At 43.3% G+C, this 27,563-nt stretch overlaps 1 protein-coding gene across 7 annotated transcripts in view; it reads left to right on the top strand.

The window, feature by feature from the left end:
* ST7 (suppression of tumorigenicity 7) overlaps window positions 1-12,962 on the top strand; it is a 261,269-nt gene extending 248,307 nt beyond the window's left edge. For 2 of the 7 annotated variants that reach the window (XM_057550035.1, XM_057550032.1), the window contains 3 exons: window positions 2,256-2,348; window positions 4,842-4,981; window positions 12,614-12,962. In XM_057550035.1, coding sequence (XP_057406018.1) covers window positions 2,256-2,348; window positions 4,842-4,981; window positions 12,614-12,709 — 329 coding nt within the window. In that variant the 3' untranslated portion in view covers window positions 12,710-12,962. Of the gene's footprint in view, window positions 1-2,255; window positions 2,349-4,841; window positions 4,982-5,797; window positions 8,538-12,613 lie in introns of those variants that run through there. The other 5 variants (XM_057550033.1, XM_057550030.1, XM_057550034.1 and 2 more) reach the window with 3 other exon arrangements.
* Window positions 12,963-27,563: the final 14,601 nt, after the last annotated feature.

Here is a 27,563-nt window from a genome sequence, read left to right as displayed (position 1 = left end):
GAATGAGAAATTTTAAGAGCACATAAGCATCTTTACAATCCCAGGGGTTGGGGGCAGAGGACAGTACAAAAAGTGTGTGTGTGTGTTTGTGTGTGTATTCTTTTTTGAGTCGTATATAATCAGTGCCTTCACCCTCTCCAAAAACACCAGAACTGATTAGAAGAAGGAAAAGACTAACTTGATGCACAAAATTTGTATGCATGCCAAATACTGGAGTAAAAAATATTTGGCATCTGACTGAAGAGACACCAAGCAACCATTTGATGTCTATGGTTGAACACTCTCAAGATCTTGCACTCCTATATTTCATTTAAAAAATTGCTCCCCGAAGTGCAAACTGACTTCAGTTTTGAACAAAATTTAGCATTCAAATTTATAGCCACTTTGAAAACGGAGGGTTTATTTATATCATATGAACCTGAACAGATTCTTAATTACAGCAGCCCTAGTGCACATGGAGAATCTGGATTTCAAAAAAAAAAAAAACTTCCACATAGGTTTTTCTACATTTTTGGGATGCTTTCATAGCAGCCATCATTCATGGGAAATAGTATTAAAATCCTGCCATATTGCAGTTTAAATTTAAATGCACTGCTTCCCAGTAGAGAGTTTAGTGTATCCTGTAAAGACACTAAATGGATTTTTTTGGTTTTGTAATTTTTTCCCTTCTCTTGCAAGCCTAATTCTACTGAGAGAGCTGCTGGTGCCTTTGAGTAATCTTTGTGTGTTAACAACCTGTACAGGGAACTCCTCTCTTGCTCGACGTAATGGGCAAAAGTCATCTTGGTTTGCATGAAAGAAAAGGTCTGATTGAACTAGGGTGAGCCTTTCATTTTAAGAAGAGTTAAAGTCTGGGGTGTTTTTAATGTTTTAATCTCTGTTTAAGAGGTTTCTGTTATGAGAGGAAAATTGATAACATTTTTACCTCAGCCAACTGCCAGCAAACTGGCTCTGCTCTAATCCCACGTTTATAGTGATTTATATTCTCCGTGGCAATGTGCTGTAACCTCAGAGTGATACCACTGTGGTGTAGATTGACTGCATTCCAAATGCTGGAATCACATACATAATGTTTTTACTTTTAAATAATATTCAGACACCAGAATAAATACCATATGTGCACTGATGCTGCTTACAATGGAACCTTGTCATTTCTTGTGAGGGAGAACATTCTTTGTTTCTGATTTCTGTTTGAAATAAGTATGCAAAAGATAAATATGTACCTTGACAGCATTTTGAGAAGGCTCAGGTAATTACACAGCTGAGGATGTAGCTAGGAGTCCTTGAAATGTAGCATTTAAGACTGAAAAGCCTGCTGTGTTGCCACCACCCCTTTCTGACACACATGAAGGCAAGGACTGTAATCTGACATTCCCAATGTAGGGTTTAGTTTTTATACTTTATAGCTACAGCATGCTGCAGTTACCGGACATCTGTTGAAGAAAAATTACCTCGAGTACTGTTCACAGAAACAGTGAGACTAACGTGCCGATGACCTCGTAACAGGGAGAGTAACACACGTGATAACGGGAAGAGATGGATTGATTGGAAAGTCATAATTCAGCGTGAGACCTCATGTTATCTGATGCCACAAGACCAGAACTTACGCGGCCTGATATCATCAAAATACAGATAATCAATCTCTCCAGATCCATTTTTCCCCCACATGATGTTGAAGATTTAAAAGTTTCATAAAGTTTAGAAATACCTCCCAAGTCATGCATTTTTAGGTTCTTGTTTTCATCCATCTTGGTTGGAATTCTAATCCACCTAGACATATTTTTAAAATAGACATGCTAGAATGCCTTTCATATTTGTGCATCTGTGACACGATCCAACAAGTCAGTCCACGTTTGCTTCTTGGGGAAGCATTTCAGTGCAGGTTTGCGTTATTACCATCAGGTGAGCTATATTGAATTAGTGCTTACGACGTTTTCATAATATTTTGTAGATGAGGAAACCCCGGGCATTGGAATTGATGGCTTTCCCTACTCCTCTGCACCCCCATTCCCCACCCAGTTTTGTGAGGTTCGCGCAGAATATATAGTGTGAGGTTAATGTGTGAGGCATACATCATAATGCATCTCTGACAGCTTATCTGGCACATGACTCAGAGTTTGGGTAAGTCTTGCCTCCTTTCTGGGAGCTATTTGTAGAAGTGTTCACCATTATGAAAATGCTCAAAAGTCTCTTTTTGAGGTTGAGAAGTTATGAGACAAATATTGTACCTCTAACGTATTGTCTCTCCTTTGCAGCTTTTCGGATGATCCCTTATCCCTTGGAAAAGGGGCATCTATTTTATCCTTACCCCATCTGTACAGAAACAGCAGATCGTGAGCTGCTTCCGTGTGAGTCTCCCCTCCATATTCCTCTCTTTGGCTGGTGAGGGTGGTGTGCTAAAGACTGGGATGGGAAGAGGTGGAAATGATAAATGTTTATGATGTTCCTTGTCTTTTATTACTCTTCTCCCAAACCCCGTCCTCATGTGATAGCATAAGCATTAAAGTGAGTTATGTGTGTAGGTTTGGCTTCCTGCTCCTCCACATCTCTCCAGATTCATCAAAGGGAAAGACCCCCCCCCCCAGGACTGAAATGTCGATGAAGAGCCATCATGTACTGGTTTGGTCTGAGCCCAGAGACCCCTAGTTTGGGGCAGATGCCCCTTGCTGGGCTCGGCCTGGGCTCTCCCTCTGGTCAGAGGCAGTCTGCACAGACCGGGGTCTAGAGGGGAAGCACTGGCTTCAGAGGGAGCTGCAGATGAGCCACGGGTGGGAGGGTGGCACCGGGACGCTGGCATTGTGGCCAGAGGCGGAGTCGTGGGCAGGGTGGGCCTGCCCTCTGCGGTGATGCGGTGCTCTTGGCCGGCGGGATTTCCCGTGAGCGTCTCACGGATGGCATGCAGTGAGCTGGTGTAACGTGTGCAGGGCACACGTGCGGCCTCAACACTGTCTACAGCAGGCGGCGGGCAAACCCTGCCCTCGAGGGCCTTACAAGCTAGCAGTCGGAGGGCCCATACCGCACGTGGAAAGTATGATTTGGTTTACTGTAATGCAACATTGTTTTGACAATTCCGGCTAAATAGTGATTATCAAATTATACTGTGTATGAACAGCGTGTCCAGGCTGTTCATGTGGCCCTGACTTAGGACGTACTTCCCTCCCTCAGATAATACGCTCCAAATCTTGGCTGCTCTCTCTTCCCCGTCCTCTCTTCTGCCACACCCACCCTGCACCAGCCCCAGCTCCGTCACATCTCATAGCTGGAACATATTTAAATGCTTTGCCAGGAGGGCCAGGATAACTGTGGAGCCCTGGGTGCTGGCAGATTGTCTAATGCCCACGTTTTTGAGCTGGTCGTAAATCTCCAACATAGTGGGTGCAAAACAAGGCTGCCGTCTCAGGTTGAAAGAGCAGGAGGCAGCTCTCTCATTGCTTTGCAGGACAGACCCACTGGGAGACGCGTTACCTCGGGAGCTGGGAGACCTCAGCGGGGTGCGGTTCCTCACCATCTGAGTTTATTGTGGAAAAGGGTCGGGTGCCTCACTCTGCATTAGATTTGATTTCAGAAGTCCCTGTGGTGGGCCCATACTTTACCTTTTGACTCCCCCTTCAGGGAGATCCTTGTTAACCTTTACGGTTTCTGGTAAGAAAGGCAGTTTTCTGAAAAGTACACTGTTTTAAAATGTTTTAATTGAGTCCAATCATGTTTCCATGGGGTTAGATCCACTATTAGAACAAGATTACAGTTCCTAAAAGAAACTGTCTAGGAATAAACTTTACAGTCCTGGAATAGAAAATTATGGCTCACGTTTATTTAATTGAATGCAGTGGTTCAAGTCTGCTCTCCCCTCAAAATCGTTGGGTGCTGAGGGTGAGGATGGGATGCGGGTGGGTGGTTTTACATGTTACCTGCGTGCTGCACGTTAGTGGTGTAGTGTCCACGGTGGTCCTGAGCACACGTCCACCCGGGAAGGATCCTAGCAGGTTGACATCCCTGGATTCAGGTGCATGTGCTCATTTGTGCTTTGTCCCTCTTTGGCCCTCTACACCCTCAGTTTCAGCAGAGTGGATTACTGCTTAGAGCTGGAAGGTCGAGGAAAGGCTTGAGACCTTGGATTTCCTGAGGAAGATGGAGCCCCTCGAACCTTTTGGTTTGAGTGGCAGTATTGCTCACACACAGCCTCACGGCTCCCTGCCACTGGGCCAGCCTTAGTTGCTTTTCTCCCTGTGCAGGCCACTCGAAATTTAAAAGTTATGAAAGGCTCTAAAATCTCCCATTATTGATGGATGGATGGTCCTCGCTGAATGTCTCTCTATCAGGGTGGCACCCTCCACTGACATAGTTAGATTGTACCAGGAAAAAATACAAGATACACTAATATCACCCTATCACAATGATTTAAAAATTACAGGAAAGTGAAAACCTAGAGAGAGGATTTTTTTTTCACTATACTTGACTTTGGATTTTCCAGGTTTTGTTCAATGAACATGTGTTTTATAATTTGAATAAAGTTTTGTTTTATTTGTGTTTGCTTTTGCGAAAGAAATACTGTATATTAGGCATAGATAGTGTTACTGTCCCTGCCCATGAGTGTGTGACATCCCCAAATTAGCCCTATCATGACCTAGATAGAGTTCTGAAGGTTGAACATGGACTTGGGAGAAGCAGATAGGCCACCAAAGGCTGGCTGAAATGTTGGCTCTTGTTCGTTCCAGGGCCCTACCTTCTTCATTTCCAGCAGGCTTCAGCCAAAGCCCTGAAGAGTCAGTCCCACCTATAGAAATTCCCTGAGAATGCATTTTACTGCAGCCCTAACACTTCCCTTTTGATCTTCTCCACAGCTTTCCATGAAGTCTCAGTTTACCCAAAAAAGGAGCTTCCCTTCTTTATTCTCTTTACTGCTGGATTGTGTTCCTTCACAGCCATGCTGGCCCTCCTGACACATCAGTTCCCGGAACTTATGGGGGTCTTTGCAAAAGCTGTGAGTATTTGCCAAGGGGGAGGCCGCAGGCAGGGGGCAGGGAAAGTCAAGAGAAGCGGCATAAGAGAAACAGCGGAGTGTTGTGTAGAAGTGGATGTGCTTGTATTGATCCTTTGCATACTGTTTAATTTTCATTATCATCAGTGAGATCAAGGGTTGAGGGTCAGAATGAGAACGTGTAGCTTGTTTGTTACTGCATGCCTTGCCTATTTCACAGAAACAAAAATTCTCAGCAGTTCCCCTAAAAAAATGCATGAGGTCTAAAAGAATTAAAGAACTAAGGGAATCCTAGCAAATGAAAAATACTTGGGAGATTATTCAGTTTTGTATAAATTGAATGACATCAGTTCTAATCTTTAGATATTGTAGGTCTTTCCTTCAAGAAGGATAGAATTTACATTTTCAAAGATGATTTAAATTTAAAAAGTTTTAATGTCTACAAATTAAATGGCTTGTTTGGGGAATGAACTGAGAGGGTGTGAAGGGTGTGTAGTATTAAGAAGTATACAGATATGATATTTAGAAGTATGGAAATCCATTAAGGGTCTTTAAAGAGGGTTATGGAGAAGAGCTTTAATAAGAAAAGCCATCTGCATTGACAACCAAGAACCATTGTTTCCTTGATGAAAACTGACCATTTCAGCCTGCACATGCAGTGAGGATAAGTTTACTGATTTTGCCACAAAAGAGTTTCACACAGAAGGAATAAGGAAAAGAGTATCAATTGTTTCCCTGGAACTCCTTTCTGATTTCAAGGCGAGTGGAGTCAGAAAGGATGATTTCTAACTTGGCTGGGTTGATTTAATCCCTTTCCAGATGATTGACATTTTCTGCTCGACAGAGTTCAGGGACTGGAATTGCAAGAGTATTTTCATGCGTGTTGAAGATGAACTGGAAATCCCACCGGCACCTCAATCTCATCATTTTCAAAACTGAACTCATCACCCTTCTTCCCCCACCACCAAAACTGCTCCTCCTCCTGTATTCCTGATCTCCGCCAGTGGCACTGACATCCACCCAGTTACTCAAGCCAGAAACTCAGCAGCCCTCCCAAACTCTTCCCTCTCTCACTTCTTATATCCTGTCTGTCTTGGCTTTCACAGTCTGTCGGCTCTAACCTCCTGAGCCACTAGGCATTCAGTAAATGTAATTCACCTCTTCTTCCCTTCCTTCTTCTCCCATGGCTGTCTCTTAGTTTGGATCTTTGTGGTTTCTTGCCTGGACACCTGCAAGAGTCTTAACTGGTCTCCTTGCTTCCAGTCTTATCCTCTGCCAGTATTTCTTTCATACTGACACAAGAATGATCTTTCTAAATTGCAAGTCTGAGCATGTCACTTCCCTGCTTGAATTTCTCTAGTAGTTTCCCACCAGCATCAGGATAAAGTCCCAGATCTTTAGCATGGCATACAAGGTCCTTTATGATCTGGCCCTTGCTTGCCTCTTCAGCCTCATCTCTCTCCCAACTCTTGCACAGACACTGCTCTTGGGCCACAGTGAATTACTCACCATTCCCAGATGCTTTTGTGTGCCTCGGTGCCTTTGCACGTACTGTTCGCTCTGCATGGAATGCCCTTCCCCATTACCATCAGCATTTGTCCAGTCTACTAACGCCTCTTCATTCTCTTATACTCAGCTTCCTTTCTAAGTTTCTCCTAAGCTGAGTTAGATGTTTCTCCTCTCAGCTCCCACAGTATTCTATGAATACCTATATTACGTTTATTGTACTGTATTATAATTGTTAAAAACTTGTCTGACCCCCTTGTAGAATGTGAGCTCTTTGCGAGCAGGACTGTGTCTTCCTCATCTCTGTATCCCCAAAGCTTTGCACAGTGCCTTGCACATAGTAGGTTTTCAATAAATGATTATTAAATAAATAAATGGTAGTGGTTTCTGCAGAAAGAATCAGTGTAAAAAATTAGATACAGCTTAGCGTTTCTTCTCTTCTTTTATAATTATGATCACAGACAGAGTTGAAAGGGACCTTAAATTGCCTTCAACAGTAACTTGATGAAGGTCATTTAGACTCATCTGGAATACTTTTAACGATGGAGTGTTCACCTGTTCAACATGGAAACCCATTTCAGTACTGGATCACTCAGAACTCTTCTTGATACTGATAAAATCTGCCTTCCTTTAATTTCCACTTATTTCCTATTCTACTCTCCAAAACTATAGTGAACAACTCTACTTCCTCTTGCAATTTCTTGAGGCAGCTAATATATTCATGGCCACCTCTCACCTCTAACTTTCTACCTTCTCTTTTCTTCAGGCAGAATGTCTTCAATTTCCTTAAGTCTTCTGTACATGATATGATTCCTGAACCCAGTATCACCCAAGCTGCCTCCTTGGATCCTCCCTAGTTTATGGGCCTATGCTATTCATTATTTGCTTCTATTCCCAAGCCAACCTCTTAGTTAAAGCAGTTACCAAAAGTCCGAGTAGATTAGAGTGTCATGTAGTAAAATTTAAAATAAGAATACATTTACAACATTAGACAATGTCATTCTTCATTGAACTAACAAGCAGCTCTTGGTGGGAATTTAGGATCAGGACAGTGATTCTCAGCCCCTAGTGTGCACGAAATTCACCTGGCCCTACCACCGGAAGTTCAGAGCCTTGAGTGTTAGCACCCAGGAATCTGCATTTTTAAACAAGCCCCGCCCCCCACCGATTCTAAGGATGGGGGTTGAGGACCATTTCCTTCAAAGAACACCGGTCTCAAAAAAGCCAGCCTTTGAGCAGCCGTTGGCAGGTGCGTGGTGCGACGTCAGAGCTGTTGAGGTGACAGGTTTCTAGGAACCAGCAGTTTCACCCCGGCTGCTCCTTGAAATCATCTAGGGAGCTTAAAAATGACAGGTGCCTGATCTCCCAATCCTGGGGACTCTGACTTAGTTGGTCTGGGATGCAGCCTGGGCATCTGAGTTTTCAGATGCCCCCCTAGTGATTTGGGTGTGCAGCCAGGGCTGAGAGCCTCTGTACTGAATAAAGTAACTGCCTGAAACTGCGTCACCCGGGGAGAGGGCTGGGAGGAATGGAGGGTAGTACATAGAATACGACTGGGTGTTCTCTGGGTAAGGCTGTGTGGCCTCCAGAATATCACAGAGATGTGCTCGTTATGGATATTAGACCAAGGGCCACTCTCCTCATTTAATGTTTCCAAAGCTTTGCTTTTGAGTCAAGGACCAAATGATTAAATAAAATATAAATTTGCCTTTATGGTCCTCATATTTTATACTCTACCAAGGTGTGGTAGTTTGGTCAGCTACTCATAGTTTTCAAAAGTAGTTTAGATAAATTTGCTTTTAAACCTCTGTCTGGAGGATCACATTCATCTTGCCCTTCATTAAGGTTTAGCAGTACTAAAACGTCTGGAGAGATTTCATGGGGAAGGAAGATGGATGACCTGAAGGAGACAAGCCCCATCTCCCTCCTCCATCCCCCCCCCCCACTGCTCCAGAGTCTTCTCTACATTTTCACTCTTGTCACTTCATCAGGCCCCTTGTGAAGCCCCCCACAGGTTATCACAGCCGCCCTATAGGCTGCCTGCAACCATTTGCAGCTTGTGAAAATGATTTTCTCAGACCTCGCCTGAGATAATGTCCCTGGGATAATGACTCAGTAGATGGAGAGAGATTGCACTGCCACCCGCCAGGCTGCGTGCAGCTTGGGAACTCTCCAGTGTGTTTACATGTTGATATGCGGCCAGTAAGGAAGCCCGCAGCCAAGTGTGAGCCACTGGAAAATAGTAAAATGAGAGGCTTCAACTCTCCCCGCCTAATCTAATCTACCTCAATGACTTAGGACTAACTCTTCCTAGAATGTTTGGTTACCAAGATAAGGTTGCTCATATAAATAAGTGATCATTCCAAACCCAGCCCCTCACAGAATGTGGGAAGGTCAGCATTCTGACCTCTTCTGTTTGAAGGGCCCTGTCTTTCCTCCTCTGGTCTCTCTCCTTCCCTGAGATCCAGCCCCCTGACTTCTGACTCTTGTCTTCAACTTACAGGCCCTGACCTCTTTGAAGTACGATATTGATTACAGTGAAATGTCAATTGTCTGATTGCAGTAGGGCACCTGGAACTTATTCAGATAAGCAGAGGCGTTTCAAATGTTAACGAAGCATGTTGCGAGCCATGACCTTCTTCTAAATAATGGTGTTTCGGGAAAAGGAGGATCAGGCCATTGAAGTGTCGCTCTCTCTTTTTTATTAGTTCAGTTGCTTTTTCTCACCATAAGACACTGATTGAATTATGGTGCATTTTGGACCGTGTATGTCTGCCCCCAGGACAGAAGTTTTGGACATTGAGATAGATGAGCTTTTCCAGGGTTGCCTGGTGTTGCTCATTCAGACTTAACTTTTCAGGCAATAAAATTTCCCAGGTCCCTAAGTGAAACTGTTGTTTCTCTATGTGCATTGGTTGAGTCTTTGGCCAAAAAGTGTTGACTGATTTTCAAACGTGCAAAGAAGTACCAGTGAGCATCCTAAGTAAGCAAAGCATGTTCCACCAAACTTTTTTTGTTTAATACCTCCTGATGAAAGCCACTGATCTTTGTCTGGTTACTAAATGAAAAGGCTTAACGGTTTCAGGCACCCCATTACATTGCTGCTTCTTCCTTGTGGGTGAGCGATGGGGAGGGGGACTCGGAGAGGGCTGCTAAGGAGGAAGGTAACCTAGTAACAAAGGGTGCACATCGCAACTGGGGTGCTGCGAGAGAATTAGGCTCTCTAGGAAAGGGTTCAAGGCATTCTTTTCTCGATTGTCCCAAGGATAGAACATTCTAGATATGAGGGAGAGCAGTAAATGATCACATACATGGGAGGTATTAGGATTTAATTATCTTGTGGAACCTGGTCGAGAAGCACAGGTGTGTCCAGGGGGGCAGGGCTCACTGCATCTTGCTGCGCAGGGTGGAAAGAGGGGCATTTACAGACCACAAACTGGGCGAGGCCTGCCACTTACTTTCCAGAGGACTCCCTTTTATGCTTTTTATCCAAGTCAGGTCAGTGACCAAAACTAAGCAAACAGACAGGCCTTTATTTTGAACCAGGTTTGTAACAACATCTCCATTCATTCTGCTACCCAAGCTGAGGTTCCCTGGTGTCCCCCCGTTTAGTGTATGAAGTCGCCCAGAGCGTAGACTTCGAGCGATTCCTATCATCTAACCACACTGGCTCACGCTAATGCATCACTTGTCCCCACCTCAGTCACAACTTTGGTGGTTATAAATCTGTTTTGGATTAGGTTTGCAGGATATGATAACTTCACCAGCAAAATCACCTTGTTCACTGGGCCTCATCTTCCAGCCACTGTCAGGATGTCAGGATCCTCGGTTCATCCAGACTACTTTTTATGGAGCTGAGTATTATAGGCAAATGCTGTGTGTTAGGGAGCCTTGACAATCTCTGATTACAAACAAATGAATAAATGTTATGTATAAATATTTTTAATTCTACAGTGTTACCATGTCGGTCTGATACAATCAGTAGACTTGTTCCGTGTCATCCTCTTAGAACTAGGATTTTACAAACTCTTGCAGAGGCAGCTCGGGCAGTAATTACTCATTCCTGGGCCTAGTATCTCCCACAATGCCTTCCAGCTGCATCCAGCTCTAGACTGAAAAGGACAGGCCGTCCGTTAAGTAGGGTGAGCATCCCATGTGGTACTGTGCACCCAACAAAGGATGATTTCAGAAGGTTGCCAGGCGTTGCCCTACATCTAACACCCACTTGCGGGAAGAGCCATCCTACCTTCACTCCAGTACTAACGTGGCTGCCTTTTTCTTAACTGCAAGTTCCTTAACAGCCTGGCACTCAAGGCCCTCCCCAGAGTTATTCTAGTTGCTTTTGAACTCTACCTCCATCCCTTCTAGTCATACCAGCTGCTTTCCCCTTTCTGTTCCAGCTGTTTATTGAGCCTGGAAGGCCCATCTGCTCACATTTCTTTCCTTACCATTCTTACCCCATCTCTGTCTTTTCATACCCCAGCCATCCACTGGGGACTATTTCAGTCACCTCATTTTCAGTTTTTCCTGTTCCTTTCGACAAAATGGATTCTCTCCCTTGCCCGAACCTTCCTGGTGCTTTGTTTGTGCGTCTATCTTCTACTCTATCGTGGTCTACCTGGCATTGTTACTTTGCTGGGTACAGGTCTTAGTGGCTCCCTTCCCCCACCCCCTAGGCTTTGAGCTTCCTGACAGTGGGACTTTTGTCCTAGACGCTTTTATATCTCACCCAGTACTTAAGTGCCTTACTGAGTAAATATATTCAATTGATGTAGAAGATGCAGTACAGAGAAGAGTTCCGAACCTTATACTCTCTTGAGTTTTTGTTACACAAATCTCACACTTGATGGTCCTGCCATAATGTGGTACAGACCTTCCCAGTTTGCATTCTACTGGTTCTTTAAAAAAAAAGAAGAAGAAGAAGAAGAAGGAAAGATTCTCAGGTCAAGTAAATTTGGGAAACTTGCCTACCACACCCCTTCTTGAGGACCTGCAATCCATAGAACATATGACAGTAGAGGAGACTGTCTTAACTTCACTACATGCAGGTCTACTAACTTGTCTGGCCTCAGACCATGTTCCCCCTCTGCGTATGTACTCACGTCCAACAGCACGCTTCTGTGGGAAATTCTTGGTGGTGTAGACTGTGCTGTGCTATGGGCAAGGGATTGGGACAAAGGACTCCACAGTACAAGAACCAGACATTGAACCCTAGTGAGACGATACCTTGGTTCTGAACAGAGAGCAAGGAAACCCATCCAAACACCCCTCTTGTGCCTGGTTGGGTTAGGGCAACTCTTCTGCCAGATGCTGGATGGCTTGTGGAGGGAGGCTGATCCTTCACGAGAACATAATCAGAACAGATTTGAGATTACGTTAAATGAGTCTCAGGCAAGGCGCCTGACTTTCATAAAAGGCACAGATAATAAGCATTATTGTCTACATGAAAAACAGAAAGGAATTCAGTAACCAAATGAAAGAGATCCCAAAGCTGTCCTCAGAGCAGCACCTTTTCCACAAGGATGTGTCGTCCATGGACTGGCCAGCTTGCTGCCCTCCCCAAGGCTCCCATGATGCTCACCACTAAGCAGGTAGTTGAGAAAAGAACATGGGCTGCAGGTGTTTGGGAGACAATAGGATCCCAAAGCAATTCACAACCATACAACAAACTGGACTTTTTTGTTGTTGTTGTTGTTGCCTTTTCCACTTAAAGTTCTATAACTAGGCAAGCAGGTGGAGAAGTTGTCACCATTTTTTTAACTCTTCTGCTCACTCGCCACCCATCTGTCAGTCCCTTTTGATGGCACTGGTCATCTCCATGGGCAGCCCTCAGATCCTGAAGGCTGGTTGGAAGGCCTCAGAACTGTGGGCAGCTGTCAGAGGAGTGAAGGGCCTGTCAGCCAACACTTCACCCCCTCATCCATCAGAGCCAGGGGGGGCGGGTGCAGAAGCTGGAAAGTAGGTTTGTTCGTCAACCAATGTTTCCTACAAACATAAACATGAAATCGTAGCCTTTGGAAACTTTTTATAATGCAGAGACTTGAGATGCAAGCATGAGTTGGAGAGGTTCATTTTGTCGTCTTGAACAAGATTTCTCCTGACTTCTGTGCTTTTCTGGTTTGTTCGCAGTTCCTCAGCACTTTGTTTGCCCCCTTAAACTTTGTCATGGAGAAAGTGGAAAGCATCCTCCCATCCAGTCTATGGCACCAGCTGACGCGGATCTAGGGAAGCCCACCCGTTCTTCCACGCACCTCACCCAGCGGGCTGCCACCATCTCTTCGTGCCAACTCCTCGTGGACTGCAAGAAAGCATGACTTTGAAAAAGGGAAGCCGTTCCGAGATGTTAAAACCTTCATGGACTGTCTGTTCCATCTTAAAAGCTGTTTTTGTTGTACAAAATTCATTGATGTTCGGTTCTATTATATTTTGCTTTCAGAAAAGAAAAAAGTCAAAAATAAACTTTTGTGTATTGCAGCAACCAGTTGTGTCTTCCAACCCTAAAATTGTTGGTGTCCAAATACACCTACAGGTTACATGTAATTTACTGAGGCCCCAGATCTGCTCAGTGCCACACGATGGTTTTCTATGCTAGTAGAACTCCTTTTACCAGGCCCTTGGCACCCCTACGGTTGGTGGCTTAGGAAACAGACTCTCTTTGGCTAAAAAGTACCATCTTTTTCAGCCCCAAACGGTATGTCCTCATAGGCTAAATGCACAAAAGAAATTTCCAGCATGAATGACAGGAAGCATGAATGAAATGAAATGTATGTGCCATCCCAGGTGGTTCCAATTCAGAGACTCTACTCATGGAATAGAACTCAGCACTGTGGTTCTAGGAATCATTTTACTTCTCCTTTCTGAAAACTTGTTGTGAGAAGAAAAGTTCTGATGAGAGCTACAGAGCCAATAGTCTATCGTAGGACCTGACCACTTTCAACATTACCATTTTTTAAATGTTTTCTCATAAGGGTCATTTTTTTTTAATCATGTTTGCATTCTTGATGCTTGCATGTGAGCATTCTTTGAGTGTTTCCATGATCTGAACCAAAGTGGTCGTTTGTCTTCACCATCTTCGAAAGCCTTCTACATGAGTCACACCTGCCAAGCATCTCTTTTTTTTTTTTCTTTAACATCTTTATTGGAGTATAATTGCTTCACAATGGTGTGTTAGTTTCTGCTTTATAACAAAGTGAATCAGCTATACATATACATATAGCCCCATATCTCCTCCCTCCTGCGTCTCCCTCCCACCCTCCCTATCCCACCCCTCTAGGTGGTCACAAAACACCAAGCTGATCTCCCTGTGTTATGCGGCTGCTTCCCACTAGCTATCTATTTTACATTTGGTAGTGTATATATGTCCATGCCACTCTCTCACTTCGTCCCAGCTTACCCTTCTTCCCACTCCGTGTCCTCAAGTCCATTCTCTACATCTGCGTCTTTATTCCTGTCCTGTCCCTAGGTTCTTTCATAACCATTTTGCTTTGTTTTGTTTTGTTTTTAGATTCCATATATTATGTGTTAGCATACAGTATTTGTTTTTCTCTTTCTGATGTACTTCACTCTGTATGACAGACTGTAGGTCCATCCATCTCACTACAAATAACCCAATTTCGTTTCTTTTTATGGTTGAGTAATATTCCACTGTATATGTGTGCCACATCTTCTTTATCCATTCATCTGTCGATGGACACTTAGGTTGCTTCCATGTCCTGGCTATTGTAAATAGAGCTGCAGTGAACATTGTGGTACATGACTCTTTTTGAATTATGGTTTTCTCAGGGTCAGTGCCCAGTAATGGGATTCTTGGGTCGTATGGTAGTTCTATTTTTACTTTTTTAAGGAACCTCCATACTGTTCTCCATAGTGGCTGTATCAGTTTACATTCCCACCAATAGTGCAAGAAGGTTCCCTTTTCTCCACATCCTCTCCAGCATTTATTGTGTGTAGATTTTTTGATGATGGCCATTCTGACTGGTGTGAGGTGATACCTCATTGTAGTTTTGATTTGCATTTCTCTAATGATTAGTGATGTTGAGCATTCTTTCATGTGTTTGTTGGCAATCTGTATATCTTCTTTGGAGAAATGTCTGTTTAGGTCTTCTGCCCATTTTTGGATTGGGTTGTTTGTTCTTTTGATATTGAGCTGCATGAGCTGCTTGTAAATTTTGGAGATTAATTCTTTGTCAGTTGCTTCATTTGCAAATATTTTCTCCCATTCTGAGGGTTGTCTTTTTGTCTAGTTATGGTTTCTTTTACTGTGCAAAAGCTTTTAAATTTCATTAGGTCCCATTTGTTTATTTTTGTTTTTATTTCCATTTAGGAGGTGGGTCCAAAAGGATCTTGCTGTGATTTATGTCATAGAGTGTTCTGCCTATGTTTTCCTCTAAGAGTTTGATAGTGTCTGGCCTTACATTTAGGTCTTTAATCCATTTTGAGTTTATTTTTGTGTATGGTGTTAGGGAGTGTTCTAATTTCCTTCTTTTACATGTAGCTGTCCAGTTTTCCCAGCACCACTTACTGAAGAGGCTGTCTTTTCTCCATTGTATAATCTTGCCTCCTTTATAAAAAATAAGGTGACCATATGTGCATGGGTTTATCTCTGGGCTTTCTATCCTGTTTCATTGATCTATATTTCTGTTTTTGTGCCAGTACCATACTGTCTTGATTACTGTAGCTTTGTAGTATAGTCTGAAGTCTGGGAGCCTGATTCCTCCAGCTCTGTTTTTCTTTCTCAAGATTGCTTTGGCTATTCGGGGTCTTTTGTGTTTCCATACAACTTGTGAAATTTTTTGTTCTAATTCTGTGAAAAATGCCATTGGTAGTTTGATAAGGATTGCACTGAATCTGTAGATTGCTTTGGGTAGTATAGTCATTTTCACAATGTTTATTCTTCCAATCCAAGAACATGGTATATCTCTCCATCTGTTTGTATCATCTTTAATTTCTTTCATCAGTGTCTTATAGTTTTCTGCATACAGGTCTTTTGTCTCCTTAGGTAGGTTTATTCCTAGGTATTTCATTCTTTATGTTGCAATGGTAAATGGGAGTGTTTCCTTAATTTCTCTTTCAGATTTTTCACCATTAGTGTATAGGAATGCAAGAGATTTCTGTGCATTAATTTTGTATGCTGCTGCTTTACCAAATTCATTGATTATCTCTAGTAGTTTTCTGGTAGCATATTTAGGATTCTCTATAGTATCATGTCATCTGCAAACAGTGACAGCTTCTTCTTTTCCGATTTGGATTCCTTTTATTTCTTTTCTTCTCTGATTGCTGTGGCTAAAACTTCCAAAACTATGTTGAATAATAGTGGTGAAAGTGGACAACCTTGTGTTGTTCCTGATCTTAATGGAAATGGTTTCAGTTTTTCACCATTGAGAACCATGTTGGCTGTGGGTTTGTCATATATGGCCTTTATTATGTTGAGGTAAGTTCCATCTGTGCCTACTTTCTGGAGGGTTTTTGTCATAAATGGGTGTTGAATTTTGTCGAAAGCTTTTTCTGCATCTGTTGAGATGATCATATGGTTTTTATCCTTCTTTTTGTTAATATGGTTTATCACATTGATTGATTTGCATATATTGAAGAATCCTTGCATTCCTGGGATAAACCCCACTTGATCATGGTGCATGATCAAGCATCTCTTTTTATTTAAGCAAAAGAAAAAGATAAATCACGTTGACTCCTCTATCTGAAGTGAAAAGTACCTCTATTCAAAATCTCAATCTAGTGCTTTAAAAAAAAAGGACTGTCCTTTACATGGTTTATTTTCCCTTTTGTTTAGAATCCTGAATCTTTCCCAATGAGCGTTGCAATAGGCAGCATTCGGGAAAGCACCACACCACGTCCCCTTCGCAGCTGGACTTCCTGCCACCTCCTGGTCTTCATCCAAGAGTGGAGTCAAGCAGGCAGGTAAGGTTGAGGTGCACAAGGGCTTTTCGTGCTTTGGGCAAACTTTTCTCTCTACCTCCTTCGTGCAAAGCCATGGGGGCATATGCAGTTGGCTGCTGCTCTTAGTAAACTATCTCAGAAGAGGTTGAACCCCTATATCCACATCTAGTGGTGCTGCTCTTGGGAGCAGGGGCTGCGTCTGCTTTGTTTGCCTCTTTACCTCTTCGTCCCCCAACACAACTCTTGACCTGGAGTGGATGCTCAAATGATCTGTTGAGCAAATCGATGCAGTATGTGATAGGTACAAATAAACTTTTATTCATGTTCAGAGTAGAGAGATTGGTTCCAGCAGAAAAGGACCAGGGAAGCCTTAGAATTGTAATTTGGAGATGGAAGAAAAAGTAGTAATTATTTAATACAATTATTTGATTTAACAGATGGGGAAACCAAAGTCGAAAAAGATTTCGACCTGAGTTTGGACTAGATTGCAATAAGTCTTAAATGAAAGGTTCGAGAGCCCATAGGCAATGCTAAGTGGAACTGGCCCAGCATGAGTTGTTGTTGGAAACCCCAGTTGCAGGAAATGCAGCAAAGAAATGTAACACAAGGATTTAAAAGCACCTTGTGAATTTAACAGTGAGGACTAGAGCATTTCTGTGGAGAGGGGAGGCAGAAGTTAGGCTTTGACGGGTACAGGGAGTGAATGGGAGCCGCAAAGTTGGAGAAAAGGTGGTGACAGAATGAAGACACAAGGGGGGATAAGGGGCTGTTGGAGGGAATGAGTCCACGGTCCAGGAGAGGAGCTAATCGTGAGCTAATCCCTTTCTTCCACCTCTCCCTTCAGCTGCTATGCTCAACTCTGAGAGCAACCATGACTCACTCTTGCCATTCCGACCTCCCTGGGCCGGGATGCCAGGGAGGGTGCTGTCTTCCCAGCACCTGCCTTGCTTTGCTGCCCCTGAGGACAAGCATTCAGGTCTTTTTAAGGGTTTTATGCAAATCTGTGGAGAGGCAGAACGAGAGCAACTAGTACATAAGAGCAATTTTTAAGGTGATCGATTTTACACAGTTCTTACATTTCTTGCCTAAGGTCCACAGTTCCTGACTTAATAAGATGGCAACTGGAATCCAAGTTGCATTTCTGCCTTCTGCTTTTCTTTCTATATAAGGGGACATCGAAATCCATTCTGATGGGCTTTCCTCTATAAAGACACTTCTTCCCAGCCGGACCATAAGTGTCACATAGCCTCACCTTGCATGTGTTTGTTGGAATACAAATGTAAACATTCTAAATTAAATGCTAGCAGATTGGATCTAGCAGTGTATACAAGAAAACACAATGTGACCAAATGGGAAGGTTGATTTTTTTTTAAACTTCTTTTGTCAGTACTTCAGTAGCAAAGTCATTCTCTTTATAAAAGAATTGGGGAGCTTTCCATATTTTTATATGGCCCAGAATAATTAAACACTGACATTACCTGCTTTTCAAGGATTAGATAAAACTCAGACATGAAACATCTGATTTTAGTGCTTTGTTAATGGTAGGTCTCTGATCCCCTTTTTACTATCTGCAATGGTGACTGGTCTGTGCAGATACTCTACTTCTTATGTTTAGCTGATTGCACGTTTTCTAGGAAATCACTGCTTTCTCTAGGCATCAAATGTGTTACCACAAAGTTACCTGGGTATATCATTTATATTATATATTCAATGTCTCCTGTATTTGTGGTAATTTCCCTTTTCTCATTCCTAATTTTGTATATTTTTGCTATCTTTCTCTGGTTTTTCCCTCTTTAATCAGCTTCACAAAGTTTACCTTAAAGTTTTGGATTTACTGATGCATTCTTTTTGTTTTGTATTTTATTATTTCTTCCTGGTTTCTCTTGTTTATAAGAACTATAATTTTCCTAATTCCCTTAGATGAGTACTTGGTACATTTTTATATTATTTTAAGAAGGAGGTATTTAAGGCTATAAATTTTCCTCTACAAGTAGCTTTCTTTTTCCATAGATTTTGCTATTAAGCGTTCTCCACTCTTTTCTAGAAATTTATGTTTTATTTTCTTTTTATCCAGGAGGGATCACTTTGGGGGCATTTTCTAATAATTGGTTCTCCATTGCTGCCTTCAAGGGATTTATTTTTAATGTTACTCTGCAATATCTAATGAAAACATCAAGGATGTTCAACCACCTACCCCCAAATACAGTAAACCCTGACACCTCACACCCATGTACTACTTCTAAGTAAACTTTTGATTCCTGTTTCCAACATTTTTTCAAAAAATTACATCTTTCTTCAGTGTGAATCTTCAGGGTGACGTTAAAATGTCTAAACCATGTTTATGTCGCTTCCACTGTACCTATTGTTCTTATTCTCCCCTCCCCATGGCCATGCTCTTCACCAAGCAAAGACAAGTTCACATCACATATTTGGCTTCTGCTCTGCTATGGTGACAGCTCGGGCTGTATCAGGAATTGAAATGTAAAAGGAGGTGACAGGGGCTAGACAGGGGCTTGAAGGAGCTAGTCTTGAAGTTCTGGCTTTTGAGGGTAAAGAATGGCTGAGGGGGCCTCCCTGGTGGTGCAGTGGTTGAGAATCTGCCTGCCAATGCAGGGGACACGGGTTCGAGCCCTGGTCTGGGAAGATCCCACATGCCACGGAGCAACTAGGCCCGTGAGCCACAACTACTGAGCCTGTGCGTCTGGAGCCTGTGCTCCGCAACAAGAGAGGCCATGATAGTGAGAGGCCCACGCACCACGATGAAGAGTGGCCCCCGCTTGCCACAACTAGAGAAAGCCCTCGCACAGAAACGAAGACCCAACACAGCCAAAAATAAATAAATTAATTAAAAAAAAACAACAACAACAGCATGACAACATGATATATGGGAAAGGGCATGATAGAATGGGGTTAGGAGCTCTGAATTCTACTGTATATTGATTAACTACCTCTTAAAAAAAAAAAAAAAGAATGGCTGAGGCCAAACAGGCATCGACTGAAATGGGAATGTCCAAGCAGAGGTGGGCTGGCCCTCCATCAGGCGTGCTCTGGAGAGCACAGGGGACGGAAGACCTGCAGCTGATAAATGTGTCTCCTTCGGAGTAATAGCTATGATTCTCCAGCAGGAGCAGAGAGCAGAAGGGAAGCAGGTTCTCTTCCCCTCTTTCTCCAGCTTGTCTCCTATTACATCCAGCTCCAGCCCATTTCATAGTCCCTTGGATCCTCAGCCTTGAAGCTGAGGAAGAAACACTTGGGAGAAAAACTTAGGAAGAAAAACTCTGGAGTCGAACACCTCAATTGACCATCATCAAAAGGCAAGCAAACTTCAAAGTGGGTCTGTGTTTGTCCAGGGAAGGGGCAGTAGGTTACAATTTCAGAGGGAAGTATGTCCCTGAAGACTGGTGGCTCTCAGCTTCCATGCACACGGGCTGTAGGACCTGACGCCCCTCCCCACTTCAGGCTCCCCACACGAGCCTCACTGCCCCCTTTCTGAGGTCTGGGTGCTGCGTGCAGGCCCACAGGCCACCGCTTGGTGCCTCTGAGCTTCTCCACTGTCCCTCAGGTCACCCAGAACAGTCTCTGCAGGGGCAGCACGTCCTGCCAAACACAGGGCAGTTTCAGCTGGTTTCCTGATAGTTTTCTGGGGCAAAGAACTACAAAACCTGGACTCCTGCTTGAAATGACAGAAGGGAGAATGCAGGGAGAAAATATGAATTAACATCTGAAAGATAGTCTGCCCCTCAAATCAAAGACAACCTTCACATCCAGTATAAATTAGATTCATTTGTTGTCTCAGTCCTTTAAGTAGTTAAAATGTATTGAGGACCTACTGTTGCTGGGGACAGAATCACGCTCTCCCCACTGCACCTTGAACTGCAGCATTTATCACACGGCATTATTTGTACATTTACTTGCCTGTCTCACCCACTGGACCACAGGGAACTCAAGTTCTACATTATGGCGTTTGTCTTCACACCCTCAGGATCTGGAACTGGCTATTCTATATTCTAGAATATAAAGCTCAATAAATGTTGGCAGGAAGGTAGGACAGACAGGGTAGAGGAGAGAGTGACGCTAAATAAGACGTGAGCCTCCTTTTATAGAACTCCAGGAAAAAATGAAATGAAATAAAATGTATTTATTCCATTTTTAGAACAGCAGCGTAATGAGGAGCTTTTGCAAAAACTTTGCCCACTTATCATTTTCTTTGGGATGTGTTCTCTCTTCTCACCCCATGTTCCCTGAATGATCATTGTTCGTGTTTATGGTATGTCAGATACCACGCCGGGTCCTTGATGTGCAGGGCCTCTTTGGGTTCTCCAAGCCACTGTGTGAGGTGGGTGCCAGTGTCCTCCCACTGAGCAGCTGCTGAATCGAGGAGCTGGGTTTGAGCCTGAACACTGGGCCGCTGGCCTTGGTGCTGTGTGGCCACAGGGTGCTTGCTCACCTGCCTCTGACTGCCTGCCACCTGGTCTCTCCAGCTCGAGGCAGAGTACTCGTCAGCTGACCTTTAGGCCCAGGGAAAAGTGCACTGGGGAACACTGCCTCTCAAACACGCCGGAAAGAAGCAGACGCTGAGCAGATCTCCAAAGACAAGGTGGGCTTCATGTTTTTCTTCACATTCCAGCCATGTGTGGTGTGATGGGAGTCAGGGAACAAATGTTCCCAGAGTGGATGATATGAGCCTAAAAACAAGCAGAATACTGTGTGTGGACTTGAAACAGGAAGAGGAACCCTGTAGCAAGCACAGACCACTGTTTCCCACAGTGGGTTTTGAGAAGCCTTAAGTCTGGTGAAATGCTTTTTTGGAACACATCACGACAGTTACCGTTCTCTTGGAAACTCACTATGTCATAAGCCTTGAGAAGTCCCTGAAAAAGAAATCTGTTTAACCCAGCACTTCTCCTCATGAGATCATAGGTCACCATCTTCTTTCATGAAGAATACTTCTACACATCTCACGATATTCATTTTGGAAAACACTGGACAAGATCAGTCCTGAATCAGAAGGAGGATCCCACAAACAAGGCATGTGGTCGTCTGGGCAATTCCATCCATACTGACCAGGTTGGGACCCACTGGACAGAATTCGGGGGGAATGCAGGCTGGTGCAGCTGTGAACCCCTGCCATGCTCCCTAACTGGCATCAGGTGCTCCGTGTCCCCTCCTGAGTCCCCTTGGTGCTGGCCATGAATGTTGGCCATGGACCCCCAGGAGGATCCTGGGGCCTTTTAACTGTCTATCGATATCGACACAGCTAAACAGAGGGGAGAGATTAAGGATTGGGGCAGCTGTCGTAATTCATGTGCTCTGTTTTCTCTCCAGTTATCCAAGAAAAACCCTGAGAGAGCCTGTTAAGAACTGGTTTTTTGGCCGTGTTGGCCAGTCAGTAACTGTCACTCTCCTGGGGTTCCCAGCAAGTGGGGTGTTCACCAACCCCAAGGCCTAAGGTCTTATATCTAACAAATTATATTTTACATTATTTGTTTCAAAAGTTGGTTAGTGACAACTAAGATCATCCCTCCGCAATTAGAATCTGATGTCAGAGCAAGAAAATCCCCCATTCACTGGGAACTCCCAGGTCACTCATTCTGAATTAATGGTATTTATTCTCCCTCGTTGTTTTATTCCTAAAAAATGGCTCCCCTGGTTGCAGTGTTATGTTAAGCATATTACATGTGATCCAAAATCAGTTCATATATTACAGCTCGTTACACTCCTGGGTATAAATTTCTGAGTAGCTCTCACTCCGCAGTTACAGGTCTACATTAAATATGGGCTGTCCTGAGTGGAGCCTGAGGGCGTTGTCTGTTTATTCCTGGCTCCTTATTTTTCCTGGAAGTTTTCTTCTCCACTTTTATACTCCTCAGGGAAGATGTGCCTTCCAGTAAGAAAAGTCTACCTGGAGAAGGTGGAAAGTATTTTTCTCTAGAGCTTTCCGGAGAGGAGGTTAGACAGTGACAGCTGTTTGGGAGCTTGTGGCCTTCTGTGGATGGTTTGCTGCACTGATCAGAGACGCAGGAGGTGGCTGTACCAGAATCCATCAAGACCACTGGCAAAAAGCCACAGTATCTTTCCTTCTGCAGCATTAATGTCAATGAGTTTTTGTTCTCTACAGCCACCAAGGTTTTGTCTTCTGTGGCTAGCATGCTCTTAAGCATTGTGTTGTAGCATCGTTAATAGTGTTTTTGGGATTTCACAGCATGTAATCTTTAATCACTTCAATAAATCCACAATGACAGCATATTTTTATCCAAGCACAAAGTTCTAATGAGCTGCCGGCTTCTTTCTTTGCTCCATTCATCCATTTCTTCAACCTATATTATGCCTTGAGCTCCATCGATGAACAAGAAAAATCCATTGTGCTCATGCTTGTGAGCTTGTGACTGTGGCGAGGGCCACAGTCCTCTGGGGAAAAAGTCCTCACGTGCAGTCTCTGGGTTGGGGTTCTCACGTGGCACCTGATGCCAGGCAACATCAGTAACCCTCCTCTTGGGTGTGGCTCTTCTGAGGAGTAAACAAACACAATTGGACAGCCAGCATGTCGTACCCAAGGGGGCTTATGAGACTATTCTCAGTGGGCCCCAAAGGCTCTCAAAAGGTGAACAAGTCAAGAGCCACTTTTCTCCTGTGAAACTTTGCCAGTTCTGATTTCCCCACATGCCTTCTTTCAAACTATCTTAGCCGCTGCCCAACACAGTGTGATGAGCGCCAGGCAGCTCTCTTCTTCAAGATAAGGGGAACCTTCAGAGGAAAAGTGACTGCCCCGGGGCCAAGGCACGAGAGCCTCTGGAGGCCACTGCCGTCTCCCTCAGCTGCAAAGGCGAAGGCCTGAGACCCTTGAGAAATGAGAATCCAATTGTGTCCAAAATACATCTCAACCTCTTGGGGCTGTCTGTAGCCATATAAGGAGCTGGTCAAGAGCTATTTATCAGAAAGGTTCTTGAGGGCAAAGAGAACCTACAGGGCACTTCAGTTAGCTGAGCAGTCCCTGGCTCGGCTCTGATGTGCCTGCAGCTGTCACCAGGAGGGGGATCAGTGGCATTGCTCCTGAAGTTTCATACCTAAGGACTATGAAGGGCCCCTTCCTTTCTCCTCAACTCCCTTGAGCATCTTTGCCCATATTTGCACAGGGCCTTGGACTCCAGAAAATGTTAGAGTCTAAAAATAGCCAAGCTGTAGGTAAGTAGGTGTTTTAATCGCCTCCTTTAATCAAAATGTCAAGTGAGATTGCCCAACGATCACTGGCCACCACAGCCACAGACATGCCTTGAAGGGTCATTCAGTTAATCCACCTGCTTTTCCAACATGATCCAAATAAAAACAGAGAATATGAGTCATGACAGCTGCCCCAGGCCCTCATTTCTCTGTCTTGCTCCACTGCGATTATATCCACGGACGCAGCCTCACACCCGAGGGGCCCCATGGCATCCACGGCAGCACGAACAAGCTCCTTTTGGGTCTCAGTAAGAAACGTTTTCATACGTGTGAATTTTCAGCACTTGTGTATATTTGCCTTCAAAAATATCTCTACATGTGTTTTAGTTCAGAAAGGTCTCACCAGACACTTGAAAAGCACATTTGGATTTTCAAAAATTAGGAGCGCTCACATCCCATAGCCAGTTTTCTGCCACAGAAAGGCCTGAACCAAGCTTTGAGAGATTAGTTTCAATTTTGTCTCTCCAGAATGCTTTCTTCATCTCTCCTATGAGATATCTGAATCCTGACTTGATTTGCCTGTCATGTATAGGAAGCTTTTTCAAAAAATTTCCCTCTATTGACACCATTATGACTACATTCAGAACTTCATATTTTAATGTCTCTCTCTATCCTCCTGTCAGATTATTAACTTATTCATCTTTGTATTCCCAGTGTTTATCAGAGTGTTTGCATTGGTACTGGTCAATAAATGCTGAGCAGAAGGAAGGAGGCAGGAAAGGGGGTGGTGGTTAGAATCCTAGAAGTGTTTTCTTCCCAAGCTGTACCATGTGAGAACTTAAGATCCCAGGATTCATGGCTTGGGCACTGGCACCCATTGTACAATGGTAGTTGGAATAGAGATATTTTGTCAGGTGTGTTCAGAACCAATTTACAGTAGTCACCTGTAGAGTAGTCACTCTCTTCATGTGTGAGTAGTAAAGTGCAAGACCAGCCTAAAGAAAGGTGTGAGGTTGGGACTCCTAAGAAATCCCATATCCTCTGCTTGCTCCCCACATCTCATCCATAGCCCATATCCTACTGTAAACCACAGACTTCTGGAACTGGAAGACATATAAGGAGTCTGGAAGGCTAAACTGAACTATCCAAAAAAGAAATTAAGAGAGCAATCCCATTTACCATAATAAAATATTTAGGAATAAACTTAACCAGGGAGATTAAAGACGTGACTGCAAACTACAAAAAAATTTAAAGGAGACACAAATAAATAGAAAGACATCCCATATTCATGAATTGGAAGATTTAATATTGTTAAAGTGTGCATACTACCCAAAGTGATCTGCAGATTCAGTGCATCCCTATCAAAATCCCAATGGCATTTTTACAGAAAGAGAAAAAACAATCCTAAAATTCATATGTAACTATGAAGGACCCTAAATAGCAAAAACATTCTTGAGGAAGAAGAACAAAGCTGGAGGCATCACACATCCTGATATCAAAATATACCACAAAGCTATAGTAATTAGAATAGTATCATACTGGCATAAAGAAAGACATATAGACCAAATGAACTGAATAAAAAGCCCAGAAATCAACCCATGCATATACAGTCCACTGATTATCTACAGGTTTGCCAAGAATACACAATGGGGAAAAGATAGTCTCTTCAACAAATGGTGTTGCGAAAACTGGATATCCAATGCAAAAGAATTAAATTGGACACTTGTCTCACACCATACACAATAATCAACTCAAGATGGATTAAAGACTTAAAAGTAAAACTTCAAACAGCAAAACTCCTAGCAGAAAACACAGGGTAAAACTTCATGACGTTGGTCTTGGCAATGATTTCTTGGATATGACACCAAAACCATAAGCAACAAAAGCAAAAATAGACAAGTGCGACTATACAAACTGAAAAGTTTCTGCTCTGCAAAGGAAACAATCAACAAAGTGAAAGGCAACCCTATGAAATGGGAGAAAATATTTGCAAACTATATAACCAATAATGGGGTTAATATCCAAAATATATAAGGAACTCATACAACTCAATAGCAAAAAAACTAATAACTTGACTTAAAAATAGGCAAAGGACTTGAATAGACATTTCTTTAAAGAAGACATACAAATGGCCAACAAGTGTATGGAAAGATGTTCAGCATCAGGTAAATGCACTTCAAAACCAATGGAATAAAAAACAAAATAAAAACCCCACAACAAGATATCATCTCACACCTGTTAGGATGGCCATTATCAAAAACAAACAAACAAACAAACAAACAAAAGGTAACAATTGTAGGAGAGGATACAGAGAAATTGAAACCCTTGTACACTCTCGGTGGAAATGTAAAATGGTACAGCTGCTATAGAAAACAGTACAGAAGTTCCTCAAAAAATCAAAAATAGTACTACCATATGATCCAGCAATCCCAACTCTGAATATTTATCCCAAAGAATTGAAAGCAGGATTTTGAAGAGATATCTGCACTCTCATGTTCATTGTAGCATTATAACCAAGAGGTAGAAATAACCTAAGTTGTCCATCAGTGAATAAATGGATAAAGAAAATGTGGTATAGATATACAATGGCATAATATTCAACCATAAACAAGAAAGAAATCCTGTCCTATGTGACAATGTGAATGAACCTTGAGGCCCTTATGCTAAGTGAAATAAGCTGGTCATAGCATGATTCTATTATATGAAGAATCTAAAGTACTCAAACTCATAGAAGCAGGAAGTAGAATGGTGGTTGTCAGGGGATGGGGGAGGTAGAATGGGGAGTTGCTGTTCCATGGGTATAGAGTTTAGTCATGCAAGATAGATATAGTCTAGAGAGCTGCTGTACAACGCTGTGCTTGCAGTTAACCATACTGTACTGTACGCCAAAAGCTTTGTCAAGAGGGGAGATTTCATGTTATCTGTTCTTACCACAATGAAAAAAATCAGTCCAGAAGCGTGTGTAGAATGCCTCCTCCTTCCTTCTCCTGTTCCTACCCTGACAGAGAAGTGTGGGTATTGCTTGTAGAACAAAAAAGGAAGGGCTTCTCAACCTCATTGCTACCGAAATTTTAGGCCAGATGATTCTTTGTGGTGAGGGATTGTCCTGTACATTATAAAACATTTAGCAGCATCCCCAGCCTCTACCCACTAGATGCCAGTAGCAACCTTCATCTCACAGTTATGACGACCAAAAATGTGTCCAGAAATTGTTAAATGTCCCCTGGGGGCCAAAATCACTCCTGGATGAGAACCACCGCTTTAGGAAGAATCCCAGCAAGCCTAGAGCTTTGCACCCAAGGTGTCAATGGTGAAGGTCGGATGCAGTATTTGGTGGGGTCGTGTCCTAGAAAAGTCATTTTTCTCAGGACTGCAGTGTGCCCCACTGAGAGGGTGAGTGTCCCCCTACTGGCTTATGCAGCCTAAATTGGTGAAGACATCCAAAGCACATCTTGCTTTCAGTCTTTACCTAGTTTTCTGTCTCCAACCAAATGAAAGAAGAAAAGTACTCTGTATTAGTTTCCTAGGGCTGCCGTAACAAATGACCACAAACTGGGTGGCTTAAAACAACAAAAATTTATTCTCTCTCAATTCTGGAGGCCAGAAGTTCTAAATCACAGTGTTGGCAGGGCCGTGCTCTCTCCAGAGGTTCCAGGGGAGAATCCTTTCTTGTCTTTTCCTGTTTCTGGTGGCTCCGGGCATTCCTTGGCTTGTAGCTGCATCACTCCAACCTGTGCCTCCATCTTCTCGTGGCCTTCCCCTCCGTGTGTCTCTCCCCTGTGTGTCTCTTGTAAGGACACTTGTCGTTGGATTTAGGACCCACCAGGATAATTCAGGACACTCCCATCTCAAGACCCTTAGCTAAATCACATCTGCAAAGACCCTTTTTCTAAATAAGGTCACATTAACAGGTTCTGGGATGTGGGTATCCTTTGTTGGGGGCCCCCTATCAACCCATTACATACTCTAAAACAAAGCTAAATTGTTTTAAACACAGAGACTGACTTTTTTGTACTTTATTTTTTTA

The sequence above is a fragment of the Balaenoptera acutorostrata genome, chromosome 7, assembly GCF_949987535.1.
Source record: "Balaenoptera acutorostrata chromosome 7, mBalAcu1.1, whole genome shotgun sequence".
Lineage (NCBI taxonomy): Eukaryota > Metazoa > Chordata > Mammalia > Artiodactyla > Balaenopteridae > Balaenoptera > Balaenoptera acutorostrata.
Note: the sequence above shows the minus strand (reverse complement) of the source record. Positions and strands in the feature narration are given on the sequence as shown.